Raw genomic sequence first — 23,404 nt, 5'->3', positions numbered from 1 at the left:
CTCTCTTTCTTTGTGCTTATTTCAGAAACTATTATTGTGTGCACTGCAACCCCTGCCAGTAGCCTACTGATTGAACAGTAGTTGACTGATTGAGTCAACTCTAGCTGATGGGTAATGGACTTCACTACATCCTGCTAGAGATTAGACATCACAATTTAATCCTTAACATTACCATTGTTTTAAAAGCAAAAGATTCTTCTGCCCTGCTGATTCTTCTCATCATCGGATGAGCAATAAAATCAAGCATCTCTGTGACTCGGCAGCACCATAGCAACAGACACGCAGCTAGCCATCAGTGAGCTGGCAGAGAGTGCAGTTTTTGCCTTTCACCACTAGGGGTCAGCATCTCTGGGCCTCTGGTCTGACGACATCATGCTGCATGAGCCCACTGGTCTTAGCATTACTGGTCTTTGTTTCACCACTCACACCTCTGTAGCACAAAGATAACTGAATCCATGCATAAATGTAGCAGCGAGGTGCCCTCTAATGCAACCTCTACCAGAAGGTCTGTGTGTTCAATAGTTGACTGATTCAGTGGTGTTCCCTAGGTACATTGGATTGTAAGTTCCAACGAAGATATTCTGTGCTATTGGGGAATGTAGTCCCCTCGATTATGGAAACTGTAGTCTCCGAGATTCAACTTATCAAATCTTGAGTCACATGAGAACGGTCCACTGAACCAGCTAGTGACTTCTTACAGAAACAGTAAATTATTTACATAACTGCAAAGTCATTTTTATGTGCAGTGAGTAGTCTTTTCTGAGTAACATTAAGACGTAAAAGAATAAAAATAAAACTCTATTTTTGTTTAAATTTGCCATTGCAGATCTGATCTGGATTTTAAGGTTCTGCTGCATTCCTGGGGTCTACTGGAGGCAGGGGGCTCAGCTTCTTCTTCTTCTATTATACTTGCCTCTAGCATTCAATTGGCTTCCCAGTTACAGTCATTCTCTCTGATAGGCTGAGAGGCTAGTCATTCAATGTTTCACCAATCAATCCATTTTATTTATATTTAGGTCTCTTCACACCAAGGTGTACCAGAATGCTGAACAATTAGTAAAATGCAATCAAGGCACAGTTTGGTTGGTCAGTATATAGATGACATAAAAACATAACCAATTAAGTGCCCCTGAACAAGCATAGTCGATAATGAGTTTTCTACAATTTCCTTCATTAATTTATGTTGTTATATTAGACTAATGTAACAACAGATCAGATGTTATATTATATTAGTTAGATTCGATTAGATATTAGATCATATTCTGAGATACCGTGAGAAAGAAATAGAAAAACAATTCTAGAACTTTAGGCCATATTGATGATTCAGCAGCCAATTTTAAAAAATGGAAATGTGACATCAATAAGTGCTAAAAAGAGTAAGTCTGAGATACTGATGTGAGATACTGGCATTTCAGCTACTTGGGGGAAAGCTTGCATTTTGAATAGGGTTGCCAGATCTTATTTTATTTCTGTTTATATGAAGATGCACAGGCCCAGGAAGGAGGTAAATTAATAAATAAATGGAAGGAATAGGCAGTGTTCCTTTTTGTCTTTCGCCAAGTACAACATAACAGCTACTTCACAAAGGTGACAGTAAAGGTCGCAAGGACGTACCATTCTGCATTTTTAAAGAAGGAAATCGCAGGAGTGGCCAAAAACCCGAGAAATCTTTTTTTTTTACGTTTAATAGCAACAGGTGCGCACCAAGTGTCTGTCTCGTTCGAAGCAACACCCTGCGCGGTCTACACCGCGAACGCCAACACGAGAAGGCCGCGTCGCACAAAGCCAGGACCTAACCGGTTGTCAGCAGCTGCTGTCCTCTTTGACGACGAGGGGCATTTTGACACCAGGCAGCTGCTTCGCGCGGCGGTGGTTGATGATGTCGTCGCGGGCACGCTCCGATGAGCTCACAGTCAGGGACCTCTGTCTCCATTGCCTGGGAGACGCGTCCCGAGAGGCTCGCGGGAATGTGCGGCGTCTCTCTCTAAGTGCGCGGCGCACAAAGAATTAGGGAAGCCAGCGTCGGACTGGGGAAGATGGATGGCAGTCCCTGAATGAAGTGACAACGCATTCTTCCTCCCATCGACAGAGCGGTGGCCCAGACTTAGAGAGGCAGGCCGAGTGTGTGCTCAAGGCCACACACAAATACACACACACACGCATGAGCACACACACACCACATATACACACAGATACACACACACACACCGCATATACACACAAATACACACACACCACATATACACACAGATACACACACACCGCATACACACACACCACATATACACACAGATACACACACACACACCACATATACACACTACACACACACCACATATACACACAAACACACACACACACCACATATACACACAGATACACACAAATACACACACACATACACACACACCACATATACACACAAATACACACACAAACACGCACCACATATACACACAGATACACAAATCACCAACACACACACACACACCCCATATACACACAATACACACAACACCACCACATATACAATACACACACACATACACACCACACACACCACAGACACACCACATATACACACATACACACACACACACACATCACACACATACACACACCAATACACACACAACACACACCACACATAACACACACATATACAACAGATACACACCACATATACACACACACACACACACCACATATACACACAAATACACACACAAACATGCACCACATATACACAGATACACACACACCACATACACACACACACACACACCACAGACACACCACATATACACACACATACACACACACACCACATATACACACACATACACACACACCACATATACACACACACACACCACATATACATACAGATACACACACAACACATATACACACATACACACACCCACACACCACATATACACACACACACACACACATGCATGAGCACACACACACTTTTCCTTGGGCTCTGAGGACAAAAAGACTGTAACAGGGACCTTACGGTTTCTGCCCCCATGCCGGGCTGTTGTGGGTTCAGTGCCCAGCCGCGACACACCAAAGGTTCCCACTGCCCCTGTCTGGCATTCCACATGAGAAGAAGTGGATTGTGGGTAAAGCCCCTGTGGGTGATCAGTTACCAGGATCCATAAAGGCCTGTATCATTCTCCTGTTCATGTCAGAATAGACTGAATAAACTATTTTTAGCACACCAAGTACTATGGCAGCCATCTTGACAGTAATAAAACCTCTCGGTTTGCATAGTAACCACAGAACCGTCTTTGTTAAATATTTTTCTTAACTTCTACAACTATTCCAGCAGGTGGCAGTAAATTCACAAGTCCAAAGATGTTCTTACAGGATTTTCAGAGCTGTCCACTTCAGGTGTAATCGTTTCCTCCCACAAACATCCGCACGGATGTCATTTATTTTTGAGAGTGGTAATACAATAATAGCGTGAAGCTGTACTGTAAAGAGAAAAAGACGTCAGAAGAACTAGAGATTTCACAAAATAAGAAAGAATAAGTTACCTTATTCAGAGCATCCATCTGATTTTTTTTTTTTTTTTTTTTACTTGCAGAAACTACAGCCACGTCATTGGTGCCCTGGTCCGTCATTCTGTCTCTCCAGTTGACGTCCACATCGGCCCGTCCGTCCGTATATCTGTCCGTCTATCTTGCGCACATTGTGACATTTTGTGAGGCCTGCCCGTCTCTCTCTCTCTCTCTCCCCGCACCTCTCCCCCAGTCCCGTTATTGTGTGTTTTCCTGGCTGGCTTTTCGGCCCGGGCTGACAGTTGGTCTGATGGCCTGTCAGGAGTGACCTTTCCAATAGAGCAGACTGCTCCTGCGGAGGACGCACCTCCTGTCCTTCTTCCTGGGGAGGTGAGAGAGAGAGAGAGACAGAGAGAGGTGAGAGCGAGTGAGAGAGTAGTGATGAGAGAGCAGTAGTGTGGACAGGCGTGGTCGTCGTCTCGTGACAGAGGTTCCCTCTCCGGTAGGAACGTCTGCCTCTCCTCTCGCTCTGTTTCCGTTCACCTCCGCCGCCGATCCCGCAACTTGCTCCCACGGCATCATTTCGTCCTCGCGCTGCCCCCTGTGTGGGGTTTCCCGGTACTGCGCGTACTCGCCGAAAGGTCTGGGGGGGGGGGGGTCACCCTCCGAGGAGAAACGGCGGGAAGACTGGAGGCCGGCCGCCGCGCGTCTACGCGCCTCCCCCTGTCATTGAATCACGCCCTCGCTCGGCGAGCGCGGGCTCCGGAAAGGGAGTCTGTTATTGGTCTCCTTTACCCCGCAGATTTACCTGGCAGATTCCCCCAGCTGGTACAACGCAGTTAGCATTTAATTACCCGTCTTACAGCTGCGCGTTTTTTGCCGGAGAAACTGAGAGGGATGAGGTGTTCTCGGGGACGGCGGTAATCGCGTTGCCGCAGATCGGATCGCCCTTCGCCTCTCCCGTTAGCCCGCGCGGCTGAGGGCGTGTCTGCCTCCCCCCCCCCCCCCGTGGAGGATGGGACACTGGAGGACCGAGCGTGTACCGACACGACCCGGAGATGTACAGCAGTACAGGGACAGAGCACCGGAAACATTCGGCCACCATCTTTGTTCAGAAATTGCATCAAAACAAAATTTCCAGGGGCTGCCAGACGGCTCGTTTGGTTAAGCCACCAGGCTGCGGTGCGGGGATGACCCCGGCCGATGGCTCCGCATAACTGGCGCACGGAAGGATCCGGGCATCGAATAGGCATCCGCGTTTCCCCCGCACTGGCCTATAAGGGCGCTCGCGTGACTGCAAATCGGAGCTGCGCATGAAAAATCTTAATCCGGAACTCAGGCCAGAAAAACACCCTACGCAAGTACGTGCGCGCAAATGACAGCGGCAGGCCGACGCACCGCAAACGCACGCACTGCCCGTACACACTTGACGTGCGTTCCTATGTCCCAGTAGTGTGGAGGTAATAAACCAGAGTCCTCGAGGGGGCCATCCAGGACAGTTGTGAAAGACCGAGCGGAAGAAAAGCAGAAATGGAAGAAGACGGCTTCATCCTGTGGTTACCTGCTATAATGCCCCTCGCTGCGGCACTCAAAACTCATGTGACACATTTTAGAACGCAAGGACGCATGAAACAACTTTACGTAGCGTGACACGTCTGCCTTCGCATACTTATGTAGGGTATGTTTCGGGCATAAGGCCTAAAACCTAGGGGCCAGCTTTCAGTTCTCAACCTCAGCACCGGATGTTATGTCGCCCCCTGCTGATATCTATGATTTTTTCTCAAAAAGCTAGTTTCCCCATTGGACAGCAAAAAATAAAATAAAATACTTCCACTGAAATATTAAGAATAAAAATTAATTATTATTATTATAATTACTTATTATTTTTCCAAGGTCACATTTTTTTTCCTACCACATAGACAAAGATTTTTTAAATTATTATTTATTTTAGTCTACATCATATTTGCATGTCCTGGTTGGAGATCTGTATGATGTAATGCACAGGGCTCGGGAAGAGAAGCTAAAGCATTTAATTAAACAACATTTGGACGAGTCATAATTGCATTACTTATTTATTTATAATAATTGCACAATTAAAGACCGTTTATATCCGTGTTTTAATTTTAATTATATAAATTAACCTTCAACTCTCAGTTTTAGATCAGTCACATCACATTGAAGGTTAATTCTATGTCCAATAATATATTAAAACTAAAATGAATAAGATGAAGATCGTGTAATATTTTGGTGATCCTTGATAATGATGATTAAAATTAGGCAGAAAGAAAACCTGCATTAGCCCAATTGTCTTTCTTATGTTGTTCGCTGTCATAATTACTGTGCTGCCAGAAGTCGCTTATGACAAACCAATAAAAAAATTGATTCATTAATTCTTTAATTAATTTGTCCAGCCAGCATCCCTTGCAGGATCATAAAATCTAGAGGCTAAGGCTGAAATGCGTCGGCTCCCTTCATGTTTCCGCATGGCATGCTGAAATATTAATAAAAGGTGTTTTAAAACTTAAGAACTTCTAAAGAACAGTGCCTCCGAATTGTTTTTTTATTTTTTATTATTATAATTATTTATTTATTTATTTATTTGATACCAAATACAATAACAGACTGTTAAGTGTTTATTTTCCTGTTCTTTTAAAGGCAATATTATTCAATATCCTGATTGGTTAAGAATACTGCGGCATGTCAGCTAACCTTCCACAGTTATTCGGCCTAACATTGTTAAGTGTCAGTAGGCTATGATATGGAGCCATTTTATCAAAATGCCAGTTTGTGCTGCTTACAGCTGTACCCATTGTTCAGGTTTGCGCTTCCAGCTATACGCAAAGTCGGTTTCAGGCCGGAAAAAATACACTACACAAGTACGCTAACACAAATGAAAACGCCATACCGACGCACTGCAAACGCACGGCCGAGTTGTACATACTCAACGTGCGTTCTCATGTCCATGTGGGTATAAACCCGAGGGCAATCCACGGGAGTTGTGAAAGACTGAGCAGAAGACCGCACAAATGGAAGAAGACGGTTTCATCCTGTTGTTACTTGCTATAATGCTCCTTGCTGTGACGCTTGAAACTGCGGCTCGGGCTTGCGTTGCGTTAAGAATTTCAGGTGACACATTTTACAACATAACAACGCATGAAAGCTTTGCGTAGCTCGAAGCTTCTGCGCACTTACGTATGGTAAGTTTCCGGCGTTAGACTTCATTCAAATTAAGCGAACGTATACGCAAGATTGTCATCACTTACGTGCATATAAACGGCGCGATAAAATTCAAGTATGTTTCCAACATTAGCTGTGGTCTGCAACGTTCAAACATCTGTTGGACAGCACACGCTCTCCCGAATTGACAGGGTGCTTCGTGCATGGAACGCTACTGCAGTTGCAGACAATTGGACATTCCAGATTGGGGTGGGAATTTGGGTGTATACACAGCCCCCAGTTGGGTGGCAAATAAAAAGAAAATCGTTATTCTCGGCGCTATTTGCCTAGCCATTTGGAGGTGTAACTGCCGAGCAATAAATAAAATAATCGAAGGGAAGAAGGGCGCACGAGGTAGACGAGACTTGCCGGCGAAGACAGTGTTCTTCTATAGTTAATCAACGCGTTTTGGGAGCTTTCCGGCGATGCGCCTTTCTCCAGAAACGAAATGTCAGCGAAATGCTCAGTCTAAAGATCACTAAGGCAGCGATTTTATAATTTTTTTTATTTTCTACTCTTATTTTCCCTCGTTTTCCCACATGTCAGGAGGGGAGGCGTGTGACAGAGCCGCTGAGGGACGGCAGCTGCCGCTACTCCACGCGCGAGTTAGATCATCTCGACCTACAGCCTCGCTCCTCAGCGATTTGGCTCTTTCTATAACCTAATGAAAATGCACAAAGACACCGAGGCATTGCGTTTGTATGTAACAAATGATGCCATTACAAGACCTGTTCCTCATTGTGTGAATTTAATTCTGAACCATTTATAATGTGTGGTTATTGTCCCCTTCCTGGCTGCTTTTCTTGGCTTGTTAGTGACTTCTGAATTATTACAACATTGCAGGACTGCAAACCAGCAAACAATTTCTCATGCTGTGTTTCTAGTGTGTGGACATTATTTCTTTGCTCAAGGCAAACAATAAATGCCGTGCTATAATTATCAGCTCCTCCAGAATTCAAATACCGATGACTGATGGTAAATAATCACGCCCTTGATGATGGTCACTCAGACCAGATGAGGGAACCATGAATGTGCCTTCAGCTTGCCATATGATGCAACAATTTGAACCAATCAGGGTGTCAGCTAGCATAGCCTACAGTAGCTCCACCCATCACAAGTTCGCATCTCATCCCTCTATCCCTGTCTCTCTCTCTCTCTCTTTCTCTGTCCCTCCATCTCTGCTCATCTGTCTCCTTCCTTCCTTCCTTCCACCCATCTCTCCCTCCGTCTCCCTCCCTCCCGCCACCTCTGTCCCTCTTACCCCCGCACGTCTTTTTTTCTGCAGCAGTGACCCCTCAGCTGAAGGGGATTTTAAAAAGCCGCTCTCTCGTTCCTCCACGTCCGGGGCGCCCTCGCCCGGTCCCCGAAGGCCCTCGCCTGGCATGGAGGAGCCCCTCTCCAGGCCTGATGTTAATGAAGTGAGCGCTTTTACCCCAACCTCTCTCCTGTGTGAAGTTAGCATAGGTCAGACCCGCTCTCATCTCTGCATTCATTCCAGTTAATTGGGATGTGCTTCTCATCATCATAATTTAATTAGATGCATCTTGCACACTTCACAGGTGTCAAAGGCTTGCCGAGCCTCCTCGATTCCGCCTGTTTTTCTTTCGATAAATACTTTCTTTCCCCCCCCCAACATTTACATGCGTTCGTCCATGCGCGGTACAAATTCTCTAGGTTTTTCTCTTTTTTCTCTTTCGCGGTTTCGGTTTTTATTTCCCCCGAGAAGCGCGCGGAATCCTGCGCGCGTCGGTTGTAGCCGGTCTTGTACCAGCGCCACGTTTGTTTCGCGTTTAATCTTTCTGTCCCAAGGCTGGGGCTACCACAGTGGCTCTGTGAGAGAGGAGGATGTTCACAACCAAAGTGAGGCATCCAGAGAGGAGAGCCCGGTTTTCGTGCGCGGAGTGAAGGCTGCCTGAAGCCGCTTCCCCCCAGCGACGGGCCGCCTTCGGGGAACGCCGCCGTGTGGACAGGTAGCTGTACTGGGACCAGGGGACTGCGCATGAAATCCGAAAATTGAGTTCAGAGAGAAACAGAGAAAGGAAAGACCAAACATAATGTACGGTGTACAACACCAACCCCCCCCCCCCTCCCCACCTACACACATACACACACACACGCATACACACAGAAGTCAGTCTTTCATATTCTTCCCCCCCCCCTTGTTCTCTCCCATTTGGAAATCAGCAGTTGTGCTGTGAATGCACCACACAGCAAAACGGTAAACCGGCTCTGTTAGAGTAGATCTTATTCTAACCGAGAGCGTTTGATCCCATTTGGGGTCGTATAAAATGTGCTGGAGTAGAATTATGCCGAACGTTTTACTGAGTGTGTCATTGCCGTGCCAAGGGGCCGCTGGGGCTGAAGTGCATCGCGCTCGTGGCTATTTTATACACTAAAGGAGTTAGTGCAGATAGGACCGGAGATGTAAATGAGCTTTTTTGCTAACTCTGGCACCATGCATCTAAGTTCATGATCTTAAAGGTGCGCTGCTCAGTGCTGACAACTGGCAACCCGTCAGCACCTTGTAGGCAGTTAGGGGGGTCCTTACACAGTGGCACCCCAAAGGGTCCTGGCTGTCTTATAGCGCAGCCTCTCAGCTTCAGTGAGACAGACCCAGCTGAGACCAGCTGCATCAACCTCCCAGTCTTAATCAGGCAACACTCCTGGTGGACACCTTTAACAAATAATTTGATTTCTTTCATTTTTTAATAATACGGACCCTGCTAAGTCTCTGTAGAAACAGCATAGAAAACTCTATGAAAAAATACATCATTTCCTTTCTTTAAAAATAGCTCAGTTCCTGAGGTGAAAATGGGTCACGGAATGTCTAACAATGGCTCCGCAATCTGGCCTGCAGACGAACAACATGGAGGTCCTCGCTAACGCACTGCTGTTCGTCACCTTGCGCAGGAAGTGAAGCTGGGAGTGGGGAGAGAGCTCGGGGGTCGAGGGTCACAGGCGCCCGAGTACTGACGAAGAGATTGACCGGTCGTGTTCGGCCAGCGACGGAAGTGAGGGGGCGGGGGGGGGGCATGTTTTTGGCCGTACGCGGTATAAGGGGAGCGTGACAGTCGCCTGTCAGCTTGAGTGGCGCGGGGCCGAGGCTGCGTAGGAGGCGGAAATCAGTTTCACTGATTCCGCTTGTGTTATTACAGGGGATCAGGGGGGGAGAGGAAGTGTCTTGCCTGCAGTACTATTGATCCACAGTGTCAACACCTGGCTGGTGTCCTGTTTACCGAAGGAGCGGAAAAAAACAAATCAGCTCCACTGCAGGCAGAGCTGATTTCCAGTACTGTCTCCTTTCCTCACCCGCAATCATGTCTCTGGAGCACGGTCTTAATAACCTGGACATTTTATACCACACCACTGGAATGCACCCTCCCCCTTCCCCGGACATACACACCTTGTCTCGGCAACAACAACATCACACCTTCGACCTGTGGACGCACACTGACACGCGCATATACATAAACCATGTACCGCAGTCTAAGACACACACATACCATAGGAATCACTGTCATATGTCCATACCATGCGAAAACCACATTTATACTGAAGTTCAGCCATGGTTGGCTTTTGTTTGGGCATTTGGAAAAAATATTTGTGCTGAAATAAATGCTACAATAGCTTCAATGAAAACCATGTTCTTTATTCCTTCTCCAGTTCTAGCTAATAAATTCTCATAATTCTTTCTTTCAGCCTGTTTGTCTGTCTGTCTGCCCACCTATCTGTCTGTCTGCCTGCCTGTCTGCCTGTCTGTCTGTCTGTCTGCCTGCCTGCCTGCCTGTCTGTCTGCCTGCCTGCGTGCCTGCCTGCCTGTCTGTATGTCTGTATGTCTGTATGTCTGTCTGTCTGTCTGCCTGCCTGCCTGTCCTGTCTTAATCTCTGGGTACCTGTGTTTGCTGTTTAGTTCTGCTACGCTTTCTTCTAGGTTTGCTTGATGTTATTGACTGTCTCTCCTCACACCATGCCTGTTGTTAAATAGGGTCAACTCTTTAGTCAAGTCTCTTCCCTTCTCGCACTCAACGTCTCGCTCTTCTCTCCTGCATACGCGTCCATCCTTCGCCAGCAATTTGAGTGAAAGGCTCATCCCTAATGGTCCTGCTCCTTATCATTATTAATAAAGCAGTTCTTTCAATTAATTTTGCAGTCAAGTCTTTAACACGCCCTGCTCTTCGTAACACTCCTCCTCTCCTCCCCCTCCCTCTCTCATCCTTCACTCCTCTCTGCTTTCTCCTCTCCTCTCTTCTACTCTCTCTGTTTTTCCTCTCCTGCTCAGTCTCTGTCTCTCCCCATTAGAGGGAAAGTCTGTCCCTCTCATTGTCCTTAAAGTCCCGTTCCAGAATTAGGCCCAGACGGGGGAAAGAGGAACAGAAGACAGAGCGAATGTGATGACAGGTTATTTTTCTCCTTCCTCTCTCCTGGCAGCACAATGCGATTTCCTCCTCAGCTCCGCTACAGTGAGGAGATTTAATCAGGCACTCTCTGGGCGGCCCTTTCGCTCCTGTAACCAAATGAAAACCATTATTGGACCACATTACAAGAGGGGGGGGGGAGGGGGGGAGGAGGGGGTCAGCGAAAATGGCTGGAACAGCAGATTCACGGGCCTCGGCGGCCGAAGGAGGTGGACATCCACCCTAATGACGGAGGGTCAGGGGTATTTGACCATAAAAATAAAAAATAAAAAACGAAAATGAAACCTTGATTATGTTCCTGCGTTTTATTTTTAGACCTAATAAAGGAGGTTCAGTGTTCGTGCGGCAGACGAGGGACTTGTGTAACCGTAAACCAGAAGTCAAGTATGTTTCTTTCCCCCCGTATTAATTACTGTCTGACCCCACTGCGCACCACAGTCTTTCTGTCCCAGTCCCTGACACGCTTCTCACCCGACTCCCAAGTAAAATTCGACTGGGAGAGAAAAGGGGGAAAAAATCTGAGGGAAAATAGACTCATAATCAAATGTTCTTTTTATAAAGTCGATAGAGGAGTGAGCCTCCCGCCCACTCTGTGGTCTGTGACGTGTTTGGAGGGTGGTCAGAGATGGGACGCGTTTAAAGTGAAAGCTTGAGACTGTTCCCCTTTCCTTTCTGCCACCCAGTCTGTCCCACCTTACCACAGCATGGCTAATTAAAAACCCCTGATTTACCTGATAATTACAGCTGCAAAAGAGTGTGTGTGTGCACGCGCATGTGTGTTTGTGCATGTTTGTTAGCGTGCATTTTTTCTGTGCATTTCCGTGTGTGTTTGAGAGAGAGTGAGAGGAAGCGAAAGAGGTAAGACAGACAGAGTGTGAGGTTCAGAATAGTGAATGCTGCCTCTTTAAGAGGCAAAGTCAGCGCATGCAACATTAATGCTGCCCATCCAAAATGCTTACGTTACACTTGCTGCCGCAAAACATTATTTCGCCATCCTGGAAAGCAGTCCATAACTCTAGGCTTAACAAAAGACAGTGAATAAAGGTCGCTTAACAGTATTTTTTGATGTTCTGAGAACAAAGGTCAGAGTATTCACCTCTTGTCCTTCTATTTCTCTTTGCAGTGCTGTTTTTTTACAGTGAGCAAACATGAAGAAATGGCTGCTGCCAAGCTCTGAGTAAGACTGCAGCCCTCCAGGACCGGAGTATAGCAGCTCTGCGACACTGCAGCCCTGGAGGACCAGTGCGAGCAGTACTGCACAAGACAAGGCCAGGTTAGGCAATACACAATACACACAGTGCTGTGCACGGAGAGATTTTAGACCTGGAAGAACAGTGTGAGGACCCTGCCCCCTTACATCCTAATTGGACAGTTATACTTGGCCATCTTTATGAAGCCAATCACACAGCAGTATGTCAGCCCGTTAAAATTGCATTACGAGAGTGCCTACAGTACAGAAACAATATTCCTTACAAGTCACCCAGAGTTTTTAATGGGATAATGTCATTTTCTTAATCACATTTGTAGTGTTTTACATACCTGATTGGATTAGTACATCGAAGGGCTGGACTGGGAACGTGCTAATTAAGTTAATCGCCAAAAACAAATCTGCAGATCAATAATGAAAAAAGGCTTTAATTAAAGCGCAATTACGCAATATCACCCCAGGAATGTAATTTGTTAAATCGCCGTGTGCAAGCATTTTGCCACCGTGCGCATTACTGCATACAGGATTAGTAGAATTGCTCCTTAAACCAGCTCAAAAACTTGTTGTGTAGACACATCATAAGGACAGTGAAGGAAAACTGTTAAATCTGAGTACTAAACCAACGCAAATTATTTACAATTCGATAAATAGTTAGCACGAAGGTTACTTGAAATATTCAGTTCTCAGTCCCCTGCGCTTATACGTGCATGCGTAATAATGTACCCATGATAATTGTTGTAGTGACACCCAGTGGATTAAGGCTCTTATTTTCATTTCATTTTGAAATCATTTTAAACTATTTTAAAGCCATAACGACATGAATGGTTTAAACGAAAACTGGAGGCATGCGCCAGAGTATTACATAGAATTGATAGTGCATTCGCACCGTGAAGCCTTCTCTTAGTTTGTTTTCCTGTGCAGTGTAACTGCTGATGTTGTGAAGCGGCGGCTGTCTCGTGCCGACTCGCTTCCGCTCACTCCCCTCAGACATATTTCACAAGAGGGTCGCGGCTGGCTGGTTTGTCACTGAGACACCGGTACACTGCGCATGACATGTCAGCAACCGAGCGCCTTCCCTTCGTCTCTTTATTTATGACGTTCCCGTTCTATGATGCGTGTAGAGCGCCTCGAGCAGCAGCGTGATGCAATGAGACCTGCAACATGTGGAGTGTGACAGGACGGCTCCCGGGGGATGCTGTCAGCAGATGATGTTGTCCTGATGCTCCGCCAAACTGGGTGCGCTGCTTATGTACTGCATCAGCGGGTATAAAGGGGGCGTACATTCTCTTGTTTGTGTGTGTGCGCGCGCGCGCGCGTGTGCGTCCACCTGTTTGTGTGCGTGCACGCGCGGCCCCTGGTCTCTTCGCGTCTACAGGGGAACGAGAAAGACAAATAATACGATTTTACAAAACATTACCTTGATCGTATGTAAAAACTACAGCCGTTATCAAACTTTCGTTAACTTCACTGGAAGGGTGAGTTGTGTTCACTGCCACGCCATTCTAAGATTTCTGATTTGGCAACACTGAAATTACGTTTAGAACTCAAGAATATCAGACAGCTTTGTATACTAATTCCATTTAAACAACATAGTTGAATTCGAAGGCATTCAGCAGTACGGCGACTCCCCATGTTGAGCTGTCTCCAAATACATCGCTCTGCTAGGGAAAAATTCTACATATTCGAATTGTTTCTTGACCAGGTGTACCTACACATAAGAAGGCTTGGATTGGTCACTTTTCAATGACAAGGTTTAACAGAGGGATGTTTCTTCTTGGTGAGCTGTCGTCACTTCAGTAAAAAGCGCGGTCGGGCTTCTCGTATTTTGTGCCATTTTGAAGTCTTGACGTAATTTCAGCAACGTATCTGAAAACGTTTCCACTAATTACTTACAACTTGTATAAGACAGAGATTGTGAAATGTCAAGGCTGTCTTTCCCTCCTGTTTGTTTTGTTCTGAATGGTATGTCTGCCTCTACCCCCTAAAACTAGCTCACTGATCTTGTTTATGAAATGTCATGTCTGAATTGCAAGTGGGGTATGTCAGAAGCAAGCCGAGAAGGCCATCCGCGGGCAAGGATTCAGCTACGACAGGAGACGTCAGCCTGATTCTATCAACTGGCTCCTACTGCAGGAAAAAGATTAAACAACCGCAGATACGATTTCCCAGCCCCGTGGATATCGACCGCGGCGCACAGAACACTGTAGGCTATGGTCCTTCCACGAGTCAGTCTCGCTCATCAATGTGGAACGGCAGTTTATTTTTCGCTTGGCTGTACTTGATAGTGTGAATTTGTCTTGTGTTTTCTTGTTGGCAGTTCGGAACGTGTCATACCTGGTGAAAACTTTCTCCAGTTGCGTAGGGGGAATCAGGTCGAGAGAAAAGACACATACAAAATTAATCTTCTTATTACACCGAATATTCCATGTGAATATTCTGTGAACCGTATGTGTAAGTGAGTTGATATTATGTGACACACCGCGTGTTTTCAAGTCAGGAAAAACATCAAGCTAATAACCTGGATGAAGTGACACATTGATTTGTACGCATATCTTCTCCAAAACGCCTTTGCAATACACACCTTCGTTCTGAGGTCTCTATCTCACAGATAATTGTGCTTATTTATAGTGCTGTATAAATTAATGGTTTCACTGACTAACCACATATTAATTAGTCATAGATACAGCCTTCATAAAGTGTTATGTAATTAGTAATTGCAATCTGATAAATCCTTTCTTGGACTGGGAGACTAGGAATGTCGGCTCCCCTGAAGAAGTCTTGAATTTCTGGAATACTGCGTCCCATTCGAACGTTTTCATTTCTAACTTCAGGTTACCACAGGTGCGCGAGGAAACTGTTCCTGCTCTTGCTCCACAGATAATCCTTTAAAACTTTTTCCGCCCGTCAATTTTCTTCACTTGCCTGTTTCTTAGTTGCTACAAGCCTTTGGATGCAGCTGCAGGGATGAAAACCAATATGTGTCCAAAGTGATGATAATAACAAACTAGCAAACCCTCCGTCTGAGTCGGAGGGTTGCCATCTCCTTCGATCTTTCGTCGAGCCAAGTCCACCTGTAGGATACCTCTATAAAAAACAGCACTGTCACATGGATGGGAGGCGGGCTGCGCAGCGATTGGAAATCTGGAGATGCGCTAATCTGTGATTGGGACCCGTGGGGAGTGGTCTGCTGAAAACGAGGAGGGCGGGAGTATCGCGCGTCCGTGCCTTTGTGTTTCTGTTCTAATATCTCACATATCAATAATTCAGCGCGCGAGCAGACGGACCCCGCGCTATGTATTCAACTGTGTTTCGACTAGACAAGGGCCTCGTTCAGCTCTCCACGGGTTATTCGATTAGAGAGTGAGACTAGAAGGCGGGGAGCGCGAGCCGAGAAAGCAAAATCACTCGCAAGCACAGGGAACAAGGGAAAAGGAATCTCCAAAAGTGAAAAATAGCAAACGGAAGAAAAAACGTCCCTATCAAAGATAAGATAAGTTACACGGAGAATTATTTCATTTTAAAGAAGAAAAAACGGAGGGGGTGATTTAGAAGAAACGGGATTATATAAAATACAGCAGTGTCCACATTTTCCTTACCCTCCCGAAAGAAATCTCCGAATATCTTTGCGCGGGATATTAGGACCAAGTGCAGATAGAAGTTGCCGTCATGTTGCTGTTTCTCCTGAGTGCGATGTGCCTAGCGGGACTAGCGCGCGCTCAAAACGAAACGGAACCCATCGTGCTCGAGGGGAAATGCCTGGTGGTTTGCGATTCCAACCCAACTTCGGATCCGACCGGAACTGCGCTTGGGATATCTGTGCGATCTGGGAGCGCCAAAGTGGCTTTCTCTGCCGTAAGAAACACCAACCACGAACCCTCGGAGATGAGTAACCGAACAATGGTCATCTACTTTGATCGGGTAACTATCAGAGCGGCGGTAAGGTAGACGTCAGGTGGTCTGGGGGTTTGATCCTGTAAACCCTGACACAGCGGGGAGCGGGCGTGTGAGTGAATGAGGGAGGGAGCGCACAGTGCGCACCCCGTGTGCAGGACGCCCGCTGTTTAACTAGAGATAAAATACGGAAGGCAGAAAATGCGGTGTCCCGATAGTTGCCACTGTGTCCAGGTGACACAGAATGGGACTTGTACGTTTAACTTTTAGTACGTCGGTTAGTTAGCGGATATTCGGTTGTGAATATGTAAGTTTATTTTTTATTAAACAAGAGAAAAAACCTAGAACGGTGGCAAATGACAAAATACCAGCCGCTAACTTCATGCCGTTTGGCGAAATGTCAATCGCCCTAGAATGACGTTCAATTATATTTAATAGCACTGACCGGTCAGTTGCCTAGCTGTGATAAATTCCAATTCTGCGTGTCCACGTACTTGTCATGTACAAACATCTTTAACTTAGAAAAGGTTCATTCACAAAAAAAAATGTAACAAATGCTAGGTCTAACAATACAAATCGGTCACATATGTTTAGAAGTATTGTGTCATTAGTACAGGTGTATTCTGTAAATCATCTGCTTAAAACATATTTCACATCACTCGCTCTAACAATTTCGCCTTTCTGTATCCCCTTCCTTCTATCTCACAGGTACTAGTGAACGTTGGGAAAAATTTCGACGAAGAGAGAAGCAATTTCATCGCTCCGCGCAGAGGGATTTACAGTTTTAATTTCCACGTAGTGAAAGTGTACAATCGTCAAACGATCCAGGTCAGTAAACTGTAATTCGGTTAAACGCAAAAATTAACAGCCCCTTACTTCTTTTGTTAAGATTAAGACTTTTTCGCTTGGCACCGTTCTTAGTTCCTCTCAGTGTCTGGACGACAGCAGGAGTCCCACTGTCCCATTAAAGCTATCCACACCTCTTTCAAAAATGGTTTCGTTTTATGGACTGTTTCCCAGAAGAAGATTCAGAGATTTAAAAAAACAATACCTTCGTTCTTATGAAAATTGTGGTTGGAGGTTATTGCGAGTCAAGTCATGAATTATGAATGTACGCTGAAAAATAAACCGTGAGTGCGTTTACTGTGGAGAGCCGGGCGCTTTCAGCACCATGGATAGCGACGGAGCGTGTGTCAGATTGTTCCCGACCGGTTCTCCTGCTCTTGCAGCGCGCCTTAACAGGTGAACAGGTGCGAAACCAATCAATGCACTAAGATTTCCTGCCGATATCTATTTATATTTTCAGCAGCCACTATCTGTAACAGACTAAAACAGCCACCGTGGGGCTTTTTCCTTGCGAAGCCTCCTGTGTGGTGGAAATGATTTAATCCTTTGAAGCACAACATTTACAAATGTCTTTGATTAAAAATGTAACCCTCTCGATATAACATTTAACACTGACAATGTTGCTTTTCATGCCACCCCAGTCGTAATTAGAGTGTATCTTTCGCTAATTAAACCGTAGCATAATTATGTTGTATTTTCCCCCGGGGGTTCAGGATTACACTCTGTTATTTAACTCTCTTTGGAGAGGAATTGATTGGAAACAAACAAACAAGGAAAGCTGGCAGGCTAGAAGAAGAAAAAAATAAAAAGTTCATCCACCCAAACTCAAATAAAGACGCAAGCACCCATGCAAGCCCGCGGTTACACCCAAAGAAGGACACTGACTCTCCGTCATGTCCATGGGGGGTGCGGGGGGGTAACATTCACTGCTAAGTTCTGAAAAAGAAGCACACAAAATTTGCCCCGCAACTCACGGGGCAACCACATCTGGCGCAAGAAAATTCATTTTCCGCAGTTGGAGGTACTAAGACTCCGCTGGCCGCTGGGGGAGAGTCTCAGTGAAGAACAGCAGATAGATGGGACAAAGAGAGGGAAAGCAAGAGAGAGAGAGAGATATGCAAAGGATTTTTCTTTGTGGTGAGTCCCCTCCCCCAAATGCTTCATACCTGAATTGTGGGAGGGGAGTGGGTTGGAGTATCAGAGGTGCGTTCTCATCAGTCCTGCCCCTTTCAGATCCCCTTCATTGCCGGGGTGAGGGTTTGCGGGTTTGAGTCCTGGCCGAGCCAATGTTGCCATTGTCATTTTCCTCGGAAGGAGGTGGCCGGCTCTAGGATTTCGGTGGCGCTAAGCGAGAATGAATCAGGGGTGAACGGATCGTGGACTGCGGGGGATGGGGGGTTGTCGGCGATCACGGAACAATAGCTTCGCGATAGCCATTCATACCAAACATTGCACAATTAAAATGTCTTTCAAAAAAATAGAAACATTTAAAACCTGAATATTGGAGCCCGAAGACGCTTGCGGTCCTAAACAACCGCACGGAGCGTATATGTCAGCGGCCAGCTCTGTGAGGTTCACAGCATTAAGTCCTAAAAGGCAGTTTACATCAATGTCATAGGGTGGTTATGGGTGGGGCGAGGGGTGCTGCTGGCAGGCGGGCAGTTTAACAGGCTGGCATTTGTCATCGGCGATGACATTCCTCCATCTTGTGCCGCGCCAGTCGCGAGGGCCATTTTGACTGGCCTGGCTGAATACTGAAGCCACAATGCCGCCACGACGCTGAATTTCGCCGTAGATGCTCGCCCCGAAACAAACTGCAGACTTTTCACGCTCTCACCGAATGGCGTGTCCGCTTAGCGGACATCACAATCCATCCAGAAACCATTACGTTCACAGTTTAGCGTCTGAAATCCTGACTTCGACCACGGTGGATTGAAACATTGTCCTGTGCGTGAGCAAGTAGAACGGAGAACAGGGAAGAGAAACGAGAGTGTAGAGGTTTAATGACCATTAGCGGTTACATTTTGTACCTTCTAGAAAACATGATGCGTGAAATGCCAGTAAGCTATTTTCCTTCATGTTACAGTGCTTATTTCTGATAGATTCTGTGTCTTCACCAGCTTCTTTGTCTGGGGCTTTAATAGGGGGTGAGATGAGGTGTTGGACAAGAAGTGCGGAACGCAGGTGGCCAGACAATAGGGGTAGCTGCGCGCCAAAGTGCATATGAATACCCGGAACATTATTAACAGCCCGGCACACGGCTGTTGGACCGAACTGGGGGCGCGAGGTGGTGGTGGTGGTGTTGGGGGGGGTTCTGTGTTCATCCACACGGGTCACAGTGCGGGTCGAAAACCCTACCTGTAGTGGTGAAGCTGGGCGGGTCGCGGCTGGCGTCGTACTGAATCCGCGGTCGCGTGCGAAGGTGGCGGCGCGTCACTCCTCAGAGAGCCTTTAGCTCCTGAGAGCGGTTAATTGGCGCATTAGCCGTAGGGTAATGCACAGGCCCACAAGCGTCACCGCTGTCCCAGTAAAAGATTCTCATTGCCCAGCCACCCACCCCCCCCCCTCCCCCAAGGCTCAATATCGGTCATATTCAGTGTGGGGGAGGCGGCTTACTGCAGCATTTTAAATCACCCCCTCCCCCTAGCCCTCCATCCCTGTTCAACATGTGCCACTGCTGGAAGAGAGAGAAGGGTGAGGCAGACACTGCCAACTGTCTCACAGATTGGTGGTGTTGAAGCAGGAGAGGACACACCCAATCTGAAACCACGGTTTATTTCTCCCCTGGTGTAAAAATAGATATAATTTCTCTAAAATAATCACCAGAAGTCTTGGGGGGGGGGAACTCCACATGAAGACACTAAAAGAGTTGCTTCTTTTTTTGGGGTGATGAAGGGGTGGAGAATTGTTGGAAATTACACTCCTCCCTGTGATTCTGCAGCAGGTACTTCTCTGACTCATAAAATCACATATTTATTGGATTTTGGGATATGAGATTTCGCTTCGGAGTTAAACCTTAAAGAGAGAAATAAGCCAAACGAGTTTTTGCGGATAAAAGGGAACACAGGGGTGTATCAGAATATATGCTTGTGTATTTTGTGCGTGTTTGTGTGTGTATGTGTGTGTGCGCACGCGCCACATATTTATATGTGTGACTGTGTGTGTGTGTGTGTGTGTGTGTGTGTCTGGTTTTGTGTGTGCACAAGTTCACTTTGATCTGCGCAGTATGAGTATCCACACCTTTCTCTGCCTGAAATGGGACTCACGAGCCTTCTTTATCTTTACCCACGAGGTTATCTTTATCCTCACTTGTCTTGCAGAACAGCACATGCCAGGGCTCAGTCACCACACTGCAGTGCTGGCAAGGGTTCCCCACTGTTCTGTCCCCAAATTAACACAAGACATTTTCTCTCTTTGTTGTGGGACGGCGACGCGGCCCTGTCCCGCTGTGGAGTGGTATCCTCTCCATGGCGATAGACATAAACAGGGAACCCACTCACCACAGAGGGTTGGGTTTAATAATCCCCCCCCCTCACCTCTGCACCAGCATCTCATTTCACACACCCTAAACCGAGCTGTGTCCCCGTTATCTTATCTTTGTCTCTCTCTCTCTCTCTGAACTGTTCTTTTATAGATCATGCATTAAAAATATATATTGGCTAAAAACTACAATATTACTTAATGCCTCTCTCTTTCAAACACATAATAATGTGTGTGTGTACATAGAGTATGTGCGCGTGTGTGTTTGAGTGTGTGTACGTGTGTTTGTGCATATGTGTTTGAGTGTGTGTGCGCGTACGTGCCTGTGTGCGTGTGTGTGTTTGAGTGTGTGTGTGTGTGCGCGTACGTGCCTGTGTGCGTGTGTGTGTTTGAGTGTGTGTACGTGTGTTTGTGCATATGTGTTTGAGTGTGTGTCGTGTGTCTATGTGCTTTGCGTGTGTGTGCGTGTGTGTGTTTGAGTGTGTGTACGTGTGTTTGTACATATGTGTTTGAGTGTGTGTGCGCGTACGTGCCTGCGTGCGTGTGTGTGTATCTCTCTCAGCTCTCCTTGCTTGTTCTGCAGGTGAGCCTGATGCATAATGGCTGGCCGGTCATCTCTGCCTTCGCCGGAGACCAGGATGTGACACGTGAGGCAGCCAGCAACGGAGTTCTGATCGCCATGGAGAAGGGTGACCGGGCCTACCTCAAACTGGAGCGCGGAAACCTCATGGGTGGATGGAAATACTCCACTTTCTCAGGGTTCCTGGTCTTTCCCCTGTAGAGGAAGAGGAGGAGGAGGAAGAGGGACTCAACCTGGTGGCCAGGGAGACTGTGGAGAAGAGAGAGAGTGAAAGAGAGAGAGAGAGAGAGCGAGAGAGAGAGAGAGAATGGAGGAGGTGGAATCTCTCTGACACTCATTCACCCTGCTGCCTGATTACAGCTCTGGACAGCCAAAACTTTTCTACCTTCATTTAAATAATAAAGTTAAAAAAAGAGAGAAAGAGAGGCTAAGTCCTTCCCACATAGCTGCGCCGCTGTCTGCCTCCGCTTCCAGGAATGTTTCCGTAGTCTCATTCTCGGCGTCGACAGACGACGCCGCTCGCGCGTCTCCGTCCGCCCGTGCGTTTCGCCCGCTTTCCGTTTTTTCCGACGCGTCGGAGCCCACCGCTCTCGCGCTCCCCCGCATCGTTTGTGTCTCCGATGTCATCCACGCTTTCTTCGTTTTTTCTCTCCCTCCTCCTCCTCTCTTCAGAATTCTGGAGAGTCCATTTAAAAAAAAAAAATTTTTTATTTTAACATGTCGAAAATCTGCCAGCTGTCCAATGCTCCGCTGTTGTTTTCTTCATTAAATTCTCTGTCATCGCAGTCGGTGGACACTGAAAAAAATAATTACATGGAGGACTCTTGCTGTATACTGGATCTATAAAATCCTAAAGTTTCTTTATGATATACACTATGATTAATCGAATCTGGTTGAATATCTGTAATTCAGTATTTCAATGTTAATACTTAGTGATTGTGTGTGGACTATAAGGCTGCCGTTACCTACCGATGCTACTTGTTTTTGTTCTGGTCGAAATGTGGCTAAAACTGAAATGATGCCAGAAAAAAAATCTATAGAGGAATTTTATTATTAACTGTAAGATATATGTGAATATTTAGAAGAACAAAATCCTCCCTTTTATTTATCAGTCAGTTTATTTAGTTATTTTGATTTGCTTTAATCCAATAAAAACTGAAATGGTACTTTTATTTTTCTTAACCAGATGCTGAGAATCCGGGTCATTTATTTTAGGGGTGGACAGGTTGAAATAGCTGGAGGGTTGGCCTTCCCTGTTATGAACTCTGGTTGGCCTTCCCTGTTATGAACTCTGGTTGGCTTCAGTCCCTGTAAGCTTGTATGTCCACCTACTGGGGACAAGGTTCTCACCATGAGGGGTGTGTGTGTGTGTGTGTGTGTGAATTATGTGATTGTGTGTGTGTGTATGTGTGTTTATTGTGTCTGTGTGTGTGTATGTGAATTATGTGATTGTGTGTGTGTGTATGTGCAATATGTGATTGTGTGTGTGTGTGTATGTGTGTGTGTGCGTGTCTTCATTGGCACACACACACACAGTGTGGCTGTTGACAAACTTTAGTGTGCAAGTATTTGTGTGTCAGTGTGTCCCCTTCCTGCAGTATATTTGTGAATAATATTGTCTGTTGTTTGTGTATTATGTTGTGTGCAATTTGCCTTTTTTACTGTGTGAATGTTTATGTTTATAATGTATGTGTGTATGATTTTGTATATGTCTGAAAGTATTTGTGTTTGTATGACTATTTGTGTGTGTGTAAGTATAAATGGTATGTGTGTCTGTGTATGTGTGTGCATGTGTGCATGCTGGTGTATGCATGTGTGTCTGTGTGTGTATGTATGTGTGTGCTGGTGTGTGCGTCTGTGTGTATGTGTTTCTGCGTGTGTGCATGCATGCGTGCTGGTGTGTGTGTGTGTGTCTGTGTGTGTCTGTGTGTATGTATGTGTGTGCTGGTGTGTGTGTGTGTGTGTGTGTGTACGTATGTGTGTGCTGGTGTGTATGTATGTGTGTGCTGGTGTGTGTGTGTGTGTGTGTGTGTGTGTGCTGGTGTGTGTGTGTGTGTGTGTGTGTGTGTGTGTGTGTGTGTGTGCTGGTGTGTATGTATGTGTGTGCTGGTGTGTGTATGTGTGTGTGTGTGTGTGTGTATGTGTGTGCTGGTGTGTGTGTGTGTGTGTGTGTGTGTGTGTGTGTGTGTGTGCTGGTGTGTGTGTGTGTGCTGGTGTGTGTGTGTGTGTGTGTGTCTGTGTGTGTGTATGTGTGTGC

General features: G+C 46.3%; 1 protein-coding gene across 1 annotated transcript; it reads left to right on the top strand.

Moving 5' to 3' along the window:
• Window positions 1-15,050: 15,050 nt before the first annotated feature.
• On the top strand, window positions 15,051-22,334 carry cbln1 (cerebellin 1 precursor). Its single transcript, XM_064335477.1, has 3 exons — window positions 15,051-16,268; window positions 16,950-17,069; window positions 21,151-22,334. The coding sequence occupies exons 1-3, from the start codon at window positions 16,017-16,019 to the stop codon at window positions 21,346-21,348; spliced, it is 570 nt and encodes a 189-aa protein (XP_064191547.1). The 5' UTR covers window positions 15,051-16,016; the 3' UTR covers window positions 21,349-22,334.
• Window positions 22,335-23,404: the final 1,070 nt, after the last annotated feature.

This window comes from Anguilla rostrata, chromosome 5 (genome assembly GCF_018555375.3).
Source record: "Anguilla rostrata isolate EN2019 chromosome 5, ASM1855537v3, whole genome shotgun sequence".
In the NCBI taxonomy this organism is placed as follows: domain Eukaryota; kingdom Metazoa; phylum Chordata; class Actinopteri; order Anguilliformes; family Anguillidae; genus Anguilla; species Anguilla rostrata.
The sequence above is the reverse complement of the archived record's forward strand: the minus strand, read 5'-3'. Positions and strand labels throughout refer to the sequence as shown.